General features: G+C 40.4%; 1 protein-coding gene across 5 annotated transcripts in view; it reads right to left on the bottom strand.

The window, feature by feature from the left end:
- acbd5 (acyl-CoA binding domain containing 5) overlaps positions 1–19,126 on the bottom strand; it is a 75,872-nt gene that overhangs the window by 10,853 nt on the left and 45,893 nt on the right. For 2 of the 5 annotated variants that reach the window (XM_033016078.1, XM_033016080.1), the window contains 4 exons: positions 17,232–17,369; positions 5,733–5,864; positions 3,805–4,032; positions 89–195 (listed from right to left, as the gene is read on the bottom strand). In XM_033016078.1, the coding sequence (XP_032871969.1) occupies positions 89–195; positions 3,805–4,032; positions 5,733–5,864; positions 17,232–17,369 (605 nt within the window). The remainder of the gene's footprint in view (positions 1–88; positions 196–3,804; positions 4,033–5,732; positions 5,865–17,231; positions 17,370–19,126) is intronic. The other 3 variants (XM_033016096.1, XM_033016090.1, XM_033016087.1) reach the window with 2 other exon arrangements.

Raw genomic sequence — 19,126 nt, 5'->3', positions numbered from 1 at the left:
TGATTTAAACCGAAGATGGCAATATAAATGCTATACAACAGCAAGGCTATACACATTGTTGCTTTCTATTCTCAATGTTGCGATTTACCTCATCAATGCCCAGCTGTTCCATTGAATCACAAAAAACCTCACTATCTGAATCACTTGCCAGGTGCTGAGTTCCTGAATGCTCATCACATTGGTCCTCCACACCATCTGCAATAAAACAACAAATGAAGTGTGATCAACAGCAGTCAATATGATCTAATTGAACCAGGCAAGCAATACATGTTAGTAAACACAAACCAAACACTAGCAATAAAGTTGAAACTGCAGGCCAGTATTTGTATTTACATTTGTATTGAGAAAACCAGTAGAAACATCAATTGGGGTCAAAACTAATTCCATTGCATGGATCATTAAAATACAACCCAAAGAGACTAATCAAAGACAACCTTGCAGCCCCGAGTTCCTTTGATGGTGGCAACACAAGTAAATAGGGTGGCAAATAAGATGTATAATATGCTTGCCTTGATTGCTAGGGGCACTGAGTATAAGTCAGGAAGTTATGCAGCTCAAAAAGACTTTAGTTTGGCCACATTTTAGTATTGAGTGCAGTTCTAGTTGCCTCATTATAGGAAAGATGTGGAGCTCAGGAGAAGGTACAGAGGGGGTTTACCAGAATGCTGCCTGGATTAGAGGGTTTCAGCTACAGGGAGAGGTTGGATAGGCATTGTTTTCTTTGCAACGTCGGAGGTTGAGGGAAGACTTAATAGAGGTATATAAAATGATGAGAGGCATAGATAGGATAGACAGTCAGAACCTTTTCCCAGGGTGGAATGTCCAACTCTAGAGGGCACAGCTACAAGTTGAGAAGGGGAAAGTTTAATGGAAAGGTGAGGGGCAATTAAAAAATATATAAACACAGAGAGTGGTGGGGGCCTGGACTGCGTTGCCAAGAGTGGTGGTGTAGACATTTAAAAGGCACATGGAAGAACAAGGAATAGAGGAATATAGATAATTTACAGGCAGACAAGATCAGTTTACCTAGGCATCATGTTCTGCACATTGTGGGCCGAACAGCCTGTCCTTCTGCTGTAATGTCCTGTGTTCTATATCAAAATATTGTGGATTATATCGGAAACGGTAAAGTGGGATGGAGAGACAAGGAAACCAAATTAAGTAAATAAATGTATAGTACAAAGGATGTGGAGAAAAAATATTTAGAAAAATAATTAGAAAAAATGTATTTAGAATTTAATATTTGAAGGCAAAGGCAACTGGAATACTGTACACTAAAAACTAGCAAAGAGAAAGATGGAAGAATCATAGTAAATCACTGAAGAAAAAAAGGCTGTAATAAATAAGTATGATGATAAGAGAAGCAGCAAACAGCTGACCATTTTAATCATTTCCTCTCCATGAAAAGAGATTGAAAAAAAGTTACCTTTTTTGTACTTGGAACTTTACAGAGGGACTAGTGTTTTTATCTTATTATCTCTTTTAACTTAGTTCTGTGGGTTTGCATGCCAACCTATGTTTAAGGCAAGGTTTATATAAGCAAAAATACAGCTACGCAAACACTGCATCTCGGTACGCATATCAATAATAATCCAATATATTTAACTTGTCAAGATCAATTAAGGTGGAAAGAGCCATTTCATCAATCCAACAAGTAACAGATACAAAACCAAATGAAACTGAGATGCTAGACAAAGCTTCACCCAATATTCATGATGAAATATAATAACTCTATGAATTTGTGGAATGCAAAAGGACAAAGGGCAAAGGATATTTATTGTCACAAACACCAATTGGTGCAATGAAATTTGAGTTACCATGCAGCACACAAATAAGATAAACACAACACTTTAGAATTTAACATAAAACATAAAAAGCATCCCCCCACAGTGGAATCAACGTTTCCCACTGTGGGGGAAGGCACCAAAGTTCAGTCCTCTTCCTCTGTTCACCCGTGGTCCGGGCCTATTGAGGCCTCCGCATTCACCCCAACAACGGCCTGATGTTTCAGGCCCTCGAACGGAAGAACGCTCTCAGAGGCCCGGAGCCTCCGAATCGGCCGCTTCCTACTGTACACCGCGGCATCCGAAGTCCACAGGCTGAGCTGGGTGGAGATTCAATGCTGGCAACCTCGGCGAGAGGTCCCAGGCTCCGTGATGTCAAAGTCAGCGCCGCCAGCGGCTGGAAGCTCCGCAGACCACAGCTCCACGGTGTTCAAAGTCGGCAGTCCCAGCACTCTGGAGCTCCAACATGGCGATTCCCGGTACGGTATCGCTCGCTCCACGATGGAATCCAGTGCTGAAGCTGAAGCTCTGGCCGGTCTCCGGCAGGAAAGGTCGCGCCAATCCAGATGGTAGGCCGCGAGGTGGGGGCGAAGATGCAGCTCGGAGAATAGTCGCATCCTCGACCAGGAAGTGACTAAGAAAAATAGTTTCCCCTTCCCCCGCTCCCTTCACATAAAAAAAGACTAAAAGACCTCCAAAAACAAACTTGAAAACAGACTAAAAATAACAAAAAAAGAATGAAAGTACAGACAGCTGCAGGCGAGGCAGCCACACTCGATGGCGCCAACACTCACCACTTCATTAAGGATAGAATGGGAAATTCTTTAGAGGAAAATGGTGGAGCTTAGAATTCTAAGGATGCTTAATAAGCGTTAGTGGAGAATATACAAATAATGTAGCATTGATAAAGAAAGAGACACATTCCAATACAATTTATTATGTTCACAAATGGCTCACATAGAAAATAGGTGCAGGAGTAGGCCATTCGGCCCTTCGAGCCTGCACCGCCATTCAATATGATCATGGCTGATCATCCAACTCAGTATCCTGTACCTGCCTTCTCTCCATACCCCCTGATCCCTTTAGCCACAAGGGCTACATCTAACTCCCTCTTAAATATAGCCAATGAACTGGCCTCAACTACCTTCTGTGGCAGAGAATTTCAGAGATTCGTCACTCTCTGTGTGAAAAATGTTTTCCTCATCTCGGTCCAAAAAGATTTCCCCCTTATCCTGAAACTGTGACCCCTTGTTCTGGACTTCCCCAACATCGGGAACAATCTTCCTGCATCTAGCCTGTCCAAACCCTTAAGAATTTTGTAAGTTTCTATAAGATCTCACGATCAGGCATGAGCTGGCATTCACATCCAATAATACTTCCCTTCAAACATTTGTCAGTCGGATGAATCACCTGATTAATAGCTAGTGCCTGTGGATTTCCTTTGTTATCAAACAGGACATAAAAAGAAAAAACACTCAAGTTTATATTTCCTGAAATTAAATTGGTTAAATATTCAGTTCAAAACCATGTGTCAGAAACATGTGAACATCTGATATTAGGTTAGCATAATTTATCCAATTGATATTATCAAAAAGGTAATGGACTATTTAAAAATAAATATAAATGTAATGGGCTTTGAGAATTTTAATGTTTTCATGATTGAGGAAGTAGATTATATTTCTTTCTCCATTGAAACGCAAATTAAACCATATATTCCACATAAAATATCAACAAATGTTATGTACAATAGGCATGAAAAACATACAATTCACTCTTTTTCGATCAGTTATGTCAAATAACAACGTTTCAGAACAAACTGCTTTCTTGGTGCAACAAATAAACCTGTGTACTAATTTGATCGTTTCATATGGGGAGAAGGCAGGCACGGGTTATTGATAGGGGACGATCAGCCATGATCACAATGAATGGCGGTGCTGGCTCGAAGGGCCGAATGGCCTCCTCCTGCACCTATTTTCTATGTTTCTATAATGCACAGAAAAACACAATTGTTTTGAGTCACCTATTTCGCCATTCATTGCCAGCTGTTGTATGCTATCAACTATTATTTCCTTTTCTTCCTCTCCATCCTCTGGTTTTAGAGTAGACTTGGGATCTGGAAACCCATTTTGGACACACACATTTGCTAGCTCGATGTTTTGGAAGGTTACAGGTTCTGGTTTCACATCTTCTAATTTCACATCTGCTGTTTCCTGTGTTATGGTTGTCAGTTTCACCACTTCATTTACCACTACAAGAAAACAACAGAAACAAAAAAATAGTATTTTAACCAGTGGATTTAAATGAACAATTTTAAAACAATATCTGTCAACAGCTAAAAACAAGTAAGGGATCCACATGAGATGCCACGCAACCTTCTCCCATTTATATATCAACCCATTTCCATAAAATGTGGAGCAGTAGCAACATCTCATTTGATATCCAACAAAAATCAGAGGCGTTGTGACACACATAGCAATATCTGAAGACAAAAGCTGGCAACTAGAAGAGTAAGATATTGTTATTTGTCTTTCTGTCAAAAATATAAATTAAAGTAGAAACTAAAGAGACAAGCAAGAAAAACATTTATATATTTAGTCCAAAAATGTGTCAGGCAGCATCAATGGAGGACATAGATACACTGCCCTCCATAATGTTTGGGACAAAGAACCATCATTTATTTATTTACCTCTCTCTGTACTACACGATTTGAGATTTGTAATAGAAAAAAAAATCACATGTGGTTAAAGTGCACATTGTCAGATTTTATTCATTGTGGTATTTTTATACATTTTGGTTTCAGCATGTAGAAATTACAGCAGTGTTTATACATAGTCCCCTCATTTCAGGGCACCATAATGTTTGGGACACATGGCTTCACAGGCATTTATAATTGCTCAGCTGTGTTTAATTGCCTCCTTAATACAGGTATAAGAGAGCTCTCAACACCGAGTCTTTCCTCCAGTCTTTCCATCACCTTCGGAAACTTTTATTGCTGTTTATCAACATGAGGACCAAAGTTTGTCAATGAAAGTCAAAGAAGCCATTATGAGACTGAGAAACAAGAATAAAACTGTTCGAGACATCAGCCAAACCTCAGGTTTACCAAAATCAACTGTTTGGAACATAATTAAGAAGAAAGAGCATTGGTGAGCTTACTAATCGCAAACGGTCTGATTAGTAAGATCAAAGCTAAAAAATTGTAAATTCTTCAGTGGCCAAGTCAATCACCCGATCTGAAGCATGCCTTTTGTATGCTGAAGAGAAGCTTGAAGGGGACTAGCCCCCAAAACAAGTATAAGCTAAGGATGGCTGGCCTGGCACAGCATCACCAGAGAAGTCTCCCGACAACTGGTGATGTCCATGAATCACAGACTTCAAGCAGTCATTGCATGCAAAGGACATGCAACAAAATACTAAACGATGACTTTAATTTACATGACATTGCTGTGTCCCAAACATTATGATGCCCTGAAATGGGGGGGGACAATGTACAAACACTGCTGTAATTTCTTCATGGTGAAACCAAAATGTATAAAAATGGTCTTTATTAAAATCTGACAATGTGCACTTTAACCACTTTAATCAGCGGGTGAGGCAGCATCTATGGAGCGAAGGAAATAGGCAAATTTTCGGGCCAAAACCCTTCTTCAGAATAAATAAATAAATAAATAAATAAATGGCGGGTCTTTGTCCCAAACATGATGGAGGGCACTGTAGCAGGTCAAGATTCTTCTTCAGACTAATTATAGGAAGGAGGAGAAAGCTGGAAAAGATGTGGGGCTGGACAAAGTTTACCAAGTGATTGGTGGATACACTGGAGAGAGGGTTTTACTTGGCACATGTGTGGGCAAAGGTTAGAAATAAAAGAGAGACAAAAGGACTCTGCAGCTTCCCAACCAAACCACCCCCTACTCAGATACGTTTTCCATCCAACTGCTGATGTTTCACCTGTCCCGACACTACCTCCCTCACATCCGTCCACGGACCCCAGCAGCCCTTCAAGGTGTGGCAGAAATACACCTGCATCTCCTTCAATTTCATCTACTGCATTTGGTGCTCCCAACGTGACCTTATTTACATCTGCAAGATAAAGCAAAGACAAGGCGACCGTTTTGCCGAACACTGTGTTCAGTCCACCTAGGCCTGCTAGATCTTCCAGTTGTGAACCATTTTAGCTCCTGGTCCCATTCCTAAAGTGACCTTTCTGTCTTGCGCCCCCTCCATTGCCCGAGTGAGACCACACACAAACTGGAAGAACACAACGTCATATTCCACCTGGGTAGCCTGCATGAACATTGAATTAACCAATTTTACATATCACATCCCTTCCCATTTTCTCTCTCCCCTTTCTTCCCTGTGCCCCATCAGGGTGCACACTCATGTCTCCTACTATCCCTCCCACCTATATCCCTTCCTCTGGCTTCACATTTCATTCATCTTCGCTCATTATCTTAGCCACGTTTATCTCCTTTTTATCTCTAGCCTTTGCTCATGTACCTGCCAATCCAAACCCCCTTCACCTGTCACTTGCCAGGCTTGTCCCGCCTCCAGCTCTTTTCTAGTTTTTTTCCCCGTACTACAATCTGTCTGAAGAAGAGTCCCGACCCAAAATGTCACTTCTCCCTGCTCTCCAGAGATGCTGCCTGCCCCGCTGAGTTACTCCAGCACTTAGTGTTGTTTTTTTGTAAATCAGTATCTACAGTTCTTTGTCTTTATATTTAATCAGGTGGGTGAAGTAACCAGATGGATATTTATAGTTTACATACTGTACCTATTCATATTGTGGATTTGATGTTTAATGTTTAAATCATGCAGATGAACATTTTCTATTGTATCTAATAATCTGTATTATTTATAATCATTTTATTACCACCATGTCATATATTTTAATTATTTCAAATTAATGGAACCTCATTATTAAAAATCCATTCTGCCCATGTTTGAAACAACAACGACATTCGTAGGATTTCATTAAGGTCCTTTCTGAACTTCAACAAATTTAATTTCCTCAAGGGGGAGCAATTACTTCATTTAAAAAACAGCTTATGAAAAGCCATTGGATTGAAAATTAATTCAGGATATGTTGCAGCTATAGCTGATGAGCCTTTACTCTGGACAATCAAGTGGATCATCAAATCTTGCAAACTATTTGACTTTATTTGGAAAAAAAAATGTTCTGGAAAAGTACTAGTAAATACATCCATTTTGTCTATCAAGGATCATGCCTTCACAAACATAATATCCCATTCCTTTTAAGTGATTCTAAAATTCCACACCTGAAATACAGTTTTTGCTACTAAGTTTGTCTCTTGAATCTAACTTTGTGTTTAACTTGATGCAATCTAATTGACTTGATGCAATCTAATTAAGATAGTTATGGATCGGGACGGAGATGGTCCACGTGTTAAAATGCTCAACTGGGGTAAGGCCAACTTTGAGGGTATGAGAGAAGGTCTGACTCAAATTGACTGGAGCAGGTTACTTGAGGGAAAAGGAACATCGGCCAAGTGGGATGTTTTTTTAAAAAGTGTACCGAAGAGAGGTCAGGATGTGTACGTCCCCGTTAGATTGAAAGGCAAAGCATGCAAGCGTAAGGAAGCTTGGCCGACGAGGGAAATTGAGACGTTAGTCAAAAACAAGAAGTATTCATGGGACAGGTATAGGCAGCTGGAATCTAGTGCATCCCTGGAGGAGTTTCGGGAACTAGGGAGCAAACTAAAAAAGGAAATCGGAAGGGCAAAAAGGGGCCAGGAGATAGCTCTGGCGGGTAGCATAAAAGACAATCCTAAAAGATTTTATAAATACATTAGGGGGAAAAGGGCAACTAGAGAGATAGTGGGACCTCTCAGGTATAAAAGGGGTCACCTCTGTGTGGAGCCACTGGAGATGGGGAATGAGTATTTCTCCTCTGTATTTACCAAGGAGAAAGACAGTAGGTCGGAGGAAATTGGAGCAGTCACTGGAAGTGTCATGAGAGCAGTCAGGGTTACCGTCGAGGAAGTACTGAAGGTACTGTCATGTTTGAAGGTAGACAAATCTCCGGGGCCTGATCAGACATATCCGAGGACATTGCAGGAAGCTAGAGAGGAAATTGCGGGAGCACTGGTTGAAATTTATGAGTCATCCTTAAATACAGGAGAGGTGCCAGATGATTGGAGGATGGCAAATGTGGCGACCAGAACTCACACAATATTCCAAATGCGTCCTCACCAAATTTCGATTAAGTTGCAATATGAATTCCGGACTCTTCATGTTCAATGCCCGACCGATGAAGGCAAGCATACACCTTGCATGCATATGCCTTCATTACCACTCTATCTACTTGTGTTGCCACTTTCAGGGAGTTAAGTATGGACCCCAAGATCCCTCTGTACATCAATGCTGTTAAGGCTCATGCAACAACAAATTTAGTTAAATATCATGACATTTGCATATATAGGTCTAATAGGCTTGAGGCAATCAGTTTAAAAGGTCAAACCACAAGGTGTAAAATAACAGCTTGCCAGCTTGAATTGGCATGCAAATATCTAACAATTGCAAATGGAGGTTCGATGAGCATCTTCTACTCCACACAGGCATAATGATGTCAACCAGAAACCTTCATGCCTCTCAGGCAATAGGTTTCCGATAACGTTCGTAATAACAACTTGATTAGTCAACATTTGCTTGACTAATATTTGGGCATCTGAGTCACCTATATTTTTGTGTAATCTTTGGCGAGAATTCATCTGGTAGAATTAACCAATTGTGCGAACTGAGTTTCAAATGAAAATTGACAAAGAGGATATAGGAGTGTATAAGAATTGGATATGCTGGAGATACTAGCTATAAACAAAAATAAATTGGAAAATTGTTTAACATTGAGCATATCAGGTCACATTTCTGGAGAAAACAGGAGGCCTAAAGATGAGGGAGGTGGAGAAAAGCAGAGCTTTTTAAAAGTATGCAATTAAAAAAGTCTGTTCTTAAAACATGAGCTCTGGTAAATTTACCATTTCGGAAAGATGAGACTGTTGTTTTGTGTATATACATAACATAGGAATCATGTGGTGAAGAATTTCACACACTCAAAACAATTACCCTCGCCAAACATGAACTGCAAAAAGTAAAAAAATCCCAAATTTGATTAAAAGCCTTCTTATAAAATTAGTTCTGCGATCCAATGTAAAATATTAAAGACAAGTAAACAACTTAGAATCCACCCCATAATATTGTCTTGTCTATTATGTTACTCAACACCAAATTATATGTACAGTAATTTTGTTAACAAGTGGTTATTAATCTCATGAACTCTTTGTAGTTTGGATTTGGGACAGACGGGTGGAGGTAAAAAAAAAAATCCTGGCAAGGACACATGATAAGCGATTACTTCCTCCCCACCCCATCCAATTCAACACACACTTTGCTTCTATCTCCATTTCAATGGTCTTTTACTCAGAAGGCATTTTCCATGTTTATCACATTCATTCACATGTAATTCTAAAAAGGACAAACAGCCTCATCACTCATTTCAAACATTTCTATTTTGGGTGTTTTTCCTTTCTTCTCTCGAGATAGTGTTTCTACATAAAGTATCTGTGCTGCACAGCAGTTTCGCTTCTGTACAAATTATTTGCCAAACTTTTTTTTTTGTTGCACATCATAAAATATCGTTTTCAAACAGACTGAAAGCAGGAAACAGATGTGTCCAAATCTTGCCACCAAATGAAGTCATGTATAAGGAGTCAACAACAAATGTATTTATAGAAGTCCTGAATCTTATGTCCATTGTGAAGATTTCATCTTACTGCTTTCATTTCCTGCATTTGAAAATCAATCATGAAGGAAAAAAAAAAAACTTTGGGATATTAAGATCTTCAAAAATGACCGGAAAATTACAAAAATAATGGAATGTTTTTAAATAGACACAATTACTGCATCTCAAAGGAGGTGATTGACCATCTAAAGCACAATGGGTTAAATTCAGGAAGAACAAAGGATGCAAGACTCTGTTTGTAGCTGTTTACATGTCTCTAGAAGCATTGTTTACATGTCTCTCAAAGAGAACAAGGAAATTTGTCCTAATGGGAGACTACATTTGCACGAGTTTGGGAAAAGCAACTAATGCTAGCAATAAACCCAATGAGTTTGTTCTAATGTGTTCCGCACCGTTTGTAACAATGGAAAGTGGACAAGCATACTGGACTGAGAAATGAATTTCCCTAACAATCTGACATTTAAGGGAGTATCTTTCAAATTATGATTGATTTGGATATATGGCTCGCAAGAAAGGAAAAACAAACATGAGATTCAAAAGGGACTAGAAATTAAATGAAAATAGTAAACTGAGCTGAATAATGTGCGAAGTATTGCATATAAAATAAAACCAGCACACAACTAATTACAAAGAGAATGTTGAAACATAACCCACAAATAAGGCAAGAGATTAAAAAATAATCAAGGTTCAAATGTAAATTTTCAGAAACGGAAAAGTAAAAATCCAATTATGAGGAAGAGCCTTAAAAAAAGTTGCTTGGCACACCAAAACTAACAGATCTTTTCTAAATATATAGAGGGTGATAAAGAAGAATGTTGATCTAATAAAAAATGAAGCAACCAAAACTTTGCAAGCCTTCTTAAACAGCGAAGAAACACATATATAGACATTGCTGAAGAAATAGTCAAGAGTCTTACAGCATGGAAACAGGCCGTTCGGTCCAACATGCCCACACCGGCCATCATGCCTCATCTACACTAATCCCACCTGCCTGCATTTGGCCCATATCCCTCTAAACCTGTCCTATTCATGTACCTGTCTAAATGTTTCTTAAACGTTGTGATAGTACCTGCCTCTACTACCTCCTCTGGCAGCTCGTTCCATACACTTACCACACTTTGCATGAAAAACTTACCCCTCAGGTTCCTATTCAATCTTCCCCCCCTCACCTTAAACCTGTGTCCTCTGGTTCTCGATTCCTCTACTCTGGGCAAGAGACTGTGCGTCTAGCCGACCTATTACTTGCATGATTTTGTACCTCTATAAGATCCGAAAAATGTCTAGAAAAGGAATAGTGGGTCTCGACCCGAAACATCACCTATCCATGTTCTCCAGTGATGCTGCCTGACCTGCCGAGTTACTCCAGCACATTATGTTGTTTTGTGTATTAACCAGCATCTGCAGTTCTTTGTTTCTACTCAAAATAGTGTATTTAATGCAAATTTTAAATAAATATCTGGAAAAAGTTAATGGGACATGATGGTTAAAAAACTGATATATCTCAAAAATATCCAAAACTCATGTTAGATTGGGGAGCTGCAAATGTCATTGCCATGCTTTTGAGAAGGACATATCTTAATAACCACAAGCCTATCAGTTTAACATGAATTAGGGGAAGATGCTGGAATTGATCAGTGGCAAGTGTAACAAAGCTTGAAAATACATCAGATGATCAAAGAGAGTTGGCAAGTATATGGACATTATTGCTTGGGCCTAATTCTGCTCCTATGTCTAATGGCCTTATAGATTGTTGTAGTAACTGCATGCTGTATGTCCCAGGAATTCTGTTGCATTGATTGTCCATGAAACATCATTTTGTAAGAGGAATAGGTTTAAGGTGAAGGGGAAAATATTTAATAGGAATCTGAGGGGTAACCTTTTCACACAAAGGGTGGTGGGCATATGGAACAAGCTGCCAGAGGAGGTAGTTGAGGCTGGGACTATCCCAACATTTAAGAAACAGTTAGACAGGTACATGGATATGACAGATTTGGAGGGATATGGACCAAATGCTGGCAGGTGGGACTAGTGTAGCTGGGACATGTTGGCCGGTGTAATCAAGTTAGGCCGAAGGCCCTGTTTCCACGCTGTATCACTCTAGGACTCCATGAATATAAACGTTTGTATAGCACATAACTGAGAATAGCTTTCTACTTCTCCGGGTCCAGTTCCCTATATTTATGGTCAATTAAAAGTAAATGTAGGAATTCCCTTGTTACTTAGTATGTCAACTCTAATTCGTTGTCATCTAAATTCCATTTCTGTAAAAGATAACTCAAATGTATGGGCAAATGTGACCTACCCTTGACATATCCTTGCCAACTCTCTTTGATCACCGGATATATTTTCCCGCTTTGTCATTCTTGCTTCAGATCAATTTCAGCATCTCCCTCTAATTCATGTTAAACTGATGGGTTAGTAGTTATTAAGATATATCCCTTGTTCTCAAAAGCATGGGGATGAAATTTGCAGTTTCCCTGTCTAACATGGGCATTTAGGATTTTGACAAATATATCGACTTTTTAAATCTTAGTGTGTAAACAATGTTTTGACCATCTGTGTCCCATTAATGTTTACTTACATCTTATTTATTCACAACGTATTAAATCCATTATTCATGGAGGAAATGGTGTAAAACCTGTAGTATTTTATAATTATAAATAAATTGTAAGTGTATGGGAGATGGGAATAGTGGAGGGGGTGTAGATGATTGGCAGGTGGAATGAGTGGGCAGATGCTCTGGGTGTTGGTGGGAAAGATGGGCAGATCAGGGTAGATTTGTGGGAGGATCAGGGTAGATTTAATAAAAGGAGGGAGAAAGGGACTGAGGGGAAAGCAGGTTAATTGAAATGAGAGAATGCAATGTTCATGCTGTTGCATTGTTGACTAACCAGCATAATACAAGATAATGCTTCTCCAGTTTGCGTCTGGCCTCACACTGGCAGTGGAGGCAGCCAAGGACAGACAAGTTAGTGTGGGAACGGAAATGGATAGCGACAGAGAACTGCATGTGTTTGGCAAAGCAATTGACCAGTTTGTGCTTGGTCTCAGTGATGAAGCAGCCACACTGAGAGGCAGGGTGACAGCAGGAATGCAGGGTGGAATGGGGCAGGAATGGGGGGGGGGGGGGGGGGGGGGGGATGGGGAGGGAAGCTCAGTTTCCTGAAAAAGGCCAACTCCGATGTCCTAGAATGGATGGTCACATCTCAGGAACAGATGGGGTAAAGTGGAGATACTGAGAGAACGGTATAACGTCCTTACAATAGACAGAGTTACAATAGATAGAGCATAGTCTAGGTGGCTGTGGGAGTCGGTGGGTTTGTAGTAAAAAATGCCAGTGGATAGTTTGTATACCGAGATGGAAACAGAGATCGAGAAAGGGGAGCAAAGTGTCAGAAATGGTCCACGTGATTCTGAGGGCAGTGATGAAATTGACAAGTTCTGCCCGGGTGCAGGAGGTAGTACCTATGTAGTTGTCAATTCAATTCAATGACAAATAAAGGATTCAATTCAATGTAGCAGAGAAAGAATTAATTTGCAGCACCAGCGTAGGTTTGGAACAAATTACGCACAATGTAACCAACAAAGAGGCGGGTGTGGCTGGGGTCCAGGTGATTGCCCATGGCTACGCCGTTAATTTGTGTATGTCATGAGCGGTCGTTACAGGTAAGCACAAGTTCCACCAGATGGAGAAGAATGTTAGTAGAAAGAACGTTTCTAGTTCCCCTTTGTACTGTGTTCTAGAAAGAAATGGAAAGCCCCAGGGCCTTCCTTATGAAGAGTGGAAGTTTATAGGGACATCCATGGTAAAGGTGAGGTTGTGAGATCTAGGGAATTGGAAGTTGTTGAAAGAGTGGAGAGCATGCAAGGTGACCCAAATGTATGTGGGAAGAGACTGGGCAAGCAGGAGAAGACAATCAAGACATAAGATGTACACAAAATGCAGGAATAACTCAACGTGACCGGCAGCATCTTTGGAGAGAGGGAATGGGTGATGTTTCGGATCAAGACACTTTTTCACTGATGTCAGGGGAGAGGGAAATACATAGATAAGGAGGTGTAAGGTGTGAAAATAGGTCAAGGGAATGGAGATCAAGGAAAATGTAGAATAATAATAATAATAATAAATTTTATTTATGGGCGCCTTTCAAGAGTCTCAAGGACACCTTACAAAAATTGAGCATGTAGAGGAAAAACATGTAAGGGGAATGAAATAAATAGTAGAGACATGACTAGTACACAAAGTAAAGACAGAATTCAATCCAAAACACAGTATGAGGCAATTAATGCACAGATGAAAAGGGACATTGTTAGCTGAGAGAAATAGATCATTGTTAGCTGAGAGAAGGCAACAACAAAGCAAACAGAGATAAAATGTAGTTGGAGACAGTAAGACTGATCGGTGAACTGGGAAGGGGGAAGAATGGAGAGGGAAAGCAAGGGTTACTTGAAGTTAGAGAAGACAATGTTTATACCACTGGGGTGTAAGCTGCCCAAGTGAAATGTGAGGTGCTGTTCCTCCAATTTGCGCTGGGCTTCACTCTGACAATGGAGGAGGCCCAGGATATACAGTGCAAGAGCAGATGGAAACAATGGCAGGGGAAAGGGTCAAAGGGAGTAAGAACATTGCCAAAGAAAGTGGTATGGAGGCAGAGGCGATAGATGGGCTCAACAACATGGAGGGCCAGGAACTCGGTGAGGACTGGGTGCAGGGTTGGGTTACAAAGGTAATAGCCCTGTCCCACGGTACGAGTTCATTCCAAGAGCTCTCCCGAGTTTAAAAAAAATCAAACTCGTGGTAAGCACGGAGAATGAACGTAGCGGGTACGTCAGATCTCGGGGATGTCTCTTAGCGGCTCTTAATGCTAACGGCAGGTACTCGGGAAGACTCGCTAACGGCAGGTAAGCACAGGAAGACTCGTGAAGATTTTTCAACATGTTGAAAAATGTCCACGAGAGCCCCGAGTACCGACGAGTGGCCATTACCGTAAATCTCAGAGTTCGAATCAGGGCAAACTCGGAAGAGCTCTTGGAATGAACTCGTACCGTGACACAGGGCTTTAAGGCCTCTGCTGAGGGCAGATTGCTCAGTATCAGAGAGGTGGAGGTCAGGGGTTGGTGAAGACACAACAGCTTTTGGAGCTAGGACCAGATGCTGGTTCAGAGAGGGCAGTCAGGGGAGTGTGGTTGGGGAGAGAAGGGGACGCAGAGGACAGAGGACAGGTAGAGGATCCAGGATGGGGTATGAGGTGACGTGGACGGAGGGTCTGGTGTGTTCAGTGGCAGAGGATGAGAGGCAGGATCCAGCGACATTGGCATCAGGGACCCCTGTGTGAAAGTGGCAGGGGAGCGGCAGGATCCAGCGGCTTTGACGTCAGCGACTCTGTCCGGAGGCGGCGAGCTTATGATCCTTGTGGACGTCAGGAAAGATAAATAACACTGGCTGAAAATGTGAATCCGGTGAGGATGAAGAGTTGTGGTCCATGGCACTTTTGGGAGATCGGGACAAGGAAAACACATTAAGTTGTGTGGATGAGAAAAGGGATAGCGACAGACTAAATGAATTAAGATGGAGCCCAATGGACAATCTGGGAAAAATGCAAGATAATCAAATGGTGTGAGATTTTGGTTTCATTTTGTCTACATTATTCAAACAATTAAAGCACCAGGAAAAAACTTAAAAGGGCTAAATTATTAAAAAAAGATGTATTGCAAGGGCAGATGGCCTAATCTTAGTTTGCATTCTGTGTTCAGAAGAATGGAGATTTTAATTTATCAAAGTACTTCACAATTATTGAGAACGATCCAATTAGATACCTTTAGAGAGACTACTTCCTCTTATTGGAGTATGCAAATCAAGACATTTTGGCATTTGGAAGTTAAATTATTCTGCAAATTTTTCACACAAGGGCGTGGAGAGCTGTAAGATAAATTCCTAAAAGACTAATTACCAAATTAACTAGGTTTACAAGACAAGGATTTTGCATAGGTTGGGTTCCCAAGGACTTTGGAATAAGGAGATAAGAGTTGTGATACTGAGCAAACATGTGCTAAGGAGTTTGCAGTCATGACGGACATGTTCTATTATAACATGGATAAACTTGTGATCCGCTTTCTGCCGAGAGGATATGAGTCATTCTTAACACTTGCTCAATTAACTCATCCGGCTCTTTACTATGAGAAGAGTTTAAAGTGTTAGAGGCCATTTGAGACTTTTGTTAATATTTAATAAATGATGCATTCCACTGAGATTTAATGAAAATAATTACATTATTTCTTCAGTTCCTCCCAACTGTACCACCAATCACTGAGATCGGAGCTGAGAAACTAATGCCATACAGGAAAGAAAAAAAAAACAAGACTATCTTTAGTTTTATCTGCAGCAGGCAAGAAAAATATGCTGCAATCATTTGGTATCAATACAGATGACTCCAGCCTATGATTAAAAACAGCTGATAAAAGGATAAAACTATTAAAAAGATATCTGGATTGAATGTTGAAACAATTGACATTTTGTTCAGTTTTCAATGTGACAATAGCTAGTGATGGAGTTAGATTTTTCAATGACTGGAAATATTATTCACAATTTTATTTTGATTTTATGGTAGTCATGGTTCAGTGTTAGTGTTTGACACAAGTGAATATGATTGTGCTGTTTGACAATTTAACTAAAAGAATATGTACAGGGATGCATTAACAAAGTAAATGTATGTACAATAAACACATTAATTTCAGGCAATGTTAATCACAAGCCCATAAACAAAACTTTAATTATGCATCAATTGCAAATTAAATTATATTAATGCTACATAAATTGCTTTTAGCAAACAAGTTATTTTACACAGATATTAACCTTGTAGTTCACGACCCCATGTTAGAATTCACAATTCCACTAAAAAATATATTCAGATGCTACAATATCCGGCTGTAGCACACTGAGTATTCAACTTCAGCTGGCTTTGGTATGCACCATATCACAGACATTTCCTCCATAGTCTGCTACTCCTCCCACATCCTGCAATTTAAAACACATTTATTTTCTCACTTTTTAGTACTGACAAAGTCATTGACTGGAAAAGCTGATTCTGTCGCTTTTTTCGTGGAGCTGCCCAGCCTATGAATGCTTATAGCATTTTGTTTTGCTTCCATAATACTAGTCAATGTGCCAAACTGGACACGATTTTGAACAAACAGCAAGGAATATCCTAATAGACTAAACCTCTGCCTTGGGCCATAGTTACTAAAAACTGTTATGGATGAGTAGATAGATCATCTGTGCTACTTTGAATTTAATATAAGTTTTTGAATAAGCGAATTCCCAATTTTAAACGGACGCTAAATATCATATATTTCTGTCTTTAGTCAGAGGGTGGTGAATCTGTGGTATTCTTTGCCACATAAGGCTGCCACAGGAGGCCAAGTCAATTGATATTTTTAAGGCAGAGATAGATTTTTCATTAGTACGGGTGTCAGGGATGATGGGGAGAGGGCAGGAGAATGGGGTTTCGGAGGGAGAGATAGATCAGCCATCATTGAATAGTGTAGACGTGATGGGCCGAATGGCCTAATTCTGTTCCTATCACTTCTGACCTTATGATTTCACACAATTCATTTCAGACTGTGAAGTTGCTTTTAACTGCAGGATATTTTTAATGGGATAATGAAAAAAAATGATATACCACCATATTTACCATTGTCAGCTTCAAGATCATTATCTGTTTCATCTTCATCATCTTCCCCCTGTTCCGATTCTGCGCCACTATCATTGCCTTCAACTTTTCCATTCATTTTATTACAATTCTTTGGTGAACTAAGAACATTGCCAAGATCTAAATATTTAAAGGAAAAAGTAGAATAGTCAAAACCTCAACATCACTAATTGGCCTGAGAACAAATTATTCAGGCTATATTTACAACAACAAAAAATCCAACTTTTAGATTATACACCATTCCTAAACAAAAAGATTTAAAACATTCAATTTGTAAATCACAGCAATCTTCCATAATATTTAAATGGCAGAAGTGTAAATCCTTAAATTAGAGAAATGCTATTGATCTTTGTTGACACAGTGGTGACATACTCCCTTCAAGCACAGAATAGACAATAGACAATAGGTGCAGGGGTAGGCCATTCTATGTTTCTATTTGGCCATTCAATGTGATCATGGCTGACCATCCACAATCAGTACCCCATTCCTGCCTTCTCCCCATATCCCCTGACTCCGCAATCTTTAAGAGCCCTATCTAGCTCTCTCTTGAAAGTATCCAGAGAACTGGCCTCCACCGCCCTCTCAGGCAGAGAATTCCACAGACTCACAACTCTCTGTGAGAAAAAGTATTTCCTCGCCTCCGTTCTAAATGGCTTACCCCTTATTCTTAAACTGTGGCCCCTGGTTCTGGACTCCCCCTGCATCGGGAACATGTTTCCTGCCTCTAGCGTGTTCAAATCTTAAGGGGCTGTCCCACTTGGGCGACCTAATTGGCGACCTTAGAAGAGTTTAAAAAAATGACATGTTGAAGACCTCCTTCGACCTCCTTCGACTATGTTGAAGACCAGCTTCGACTAGCTAGGACTAACTTCGGGAAAATTGGACACCTAATAGTGGAGAGTGAAGACGACCTCCTTCGATCTCCTTTCGACCTCCCTTCGACTATGATGAAGACTATCTACGACTACCTTCGATTACCCTAGATTACCTACAACTAACATGCCGACCTACATCCCAGGGTCTTCAGGGAGGTGGCTCTAGAAATAGTGGACGCTTCGGTGATCATTTTCCAATGTTCAATAGATTCAGGATCAGTTCCTGTGGATTGGAGGATAGCTAATGTTATCCCACTTTTCAAAAAAGGAGCGAGAGAGAAAACAGGGAATTACAGACCAGTTAGCCTGACTTCGGTGGTGGGAAAGATGCTGGAGTCAATTATTAAAGAGGTTATAATGGGGCATTTGGATAGCAGTAAAAGGATTAGTCCAAGTCAACATGGATTTATGAAAGGTAAATCATGCGTGACTAATCTTCTGGAATTTTTTGAGGATGTGACAAGTAAAATGGCGGCCAAAACAAGGGGGCAGATTATTATCTCAATGGGGTTAGGTTAGGTAAGGGGGAGGTACAGCGAGACCTGGGTGTCCTTGTATACCGGTCACTAAAAGTTGGCGTGCAGGTACAGCAGGCAGTGAAGAAAGCTAATGGAATGTTGGCCTTCATAACAAGAAGATTTCAGTATAGGAGTAAAGAGGTTCTTCTGCAGTTGTATAGGGCTCCGGTGAGACCACATCTGGACTATTGTGTACAGTTTTGGTCTCCTAATTTGAGGAAGGACATCCTTGCGATTGAAGCAGTACAGCGTAGGTTCACGAGATTGATCCCTGGGATGGCGGGACTGTCAAGGAAAGATTGAAAAGACTAGGCTTGTATTCACTGGAGTGTAGAAGGATGAGGGGGCATCTTATAGAAACATAAAATTATAAAAGGACTGGACAAGCTAGATGCAGGAAAAATGTTCCCAATGTTGGGTGAGTCCAGAACTAGGGGCCACAGTCTTAGAATAAAGACATTTAAGACAGAGGTGAGAAAAAAAA

This window comes from Amblyraja radiata, chromosome 2 (genome assembly GCF_010909765.2).
Source record: "Amblyraja radiata isolate CabotCenter1 chromosome 2, sAmbRad1.1.pri, whole genome shotgun sequence".
Taxonomy (NCBI): domain Eukaryota; kingdom Metazoa; phylum Chordata; class Chondrichthyes; order Rajiformes; family Rajidae; genus Amblyraja; species Amblyraja radiata.
Note: the sequence above shows the minus strand (reverse complement) of the source record. Positions and strands in the feature narration are given on the sequence as shown.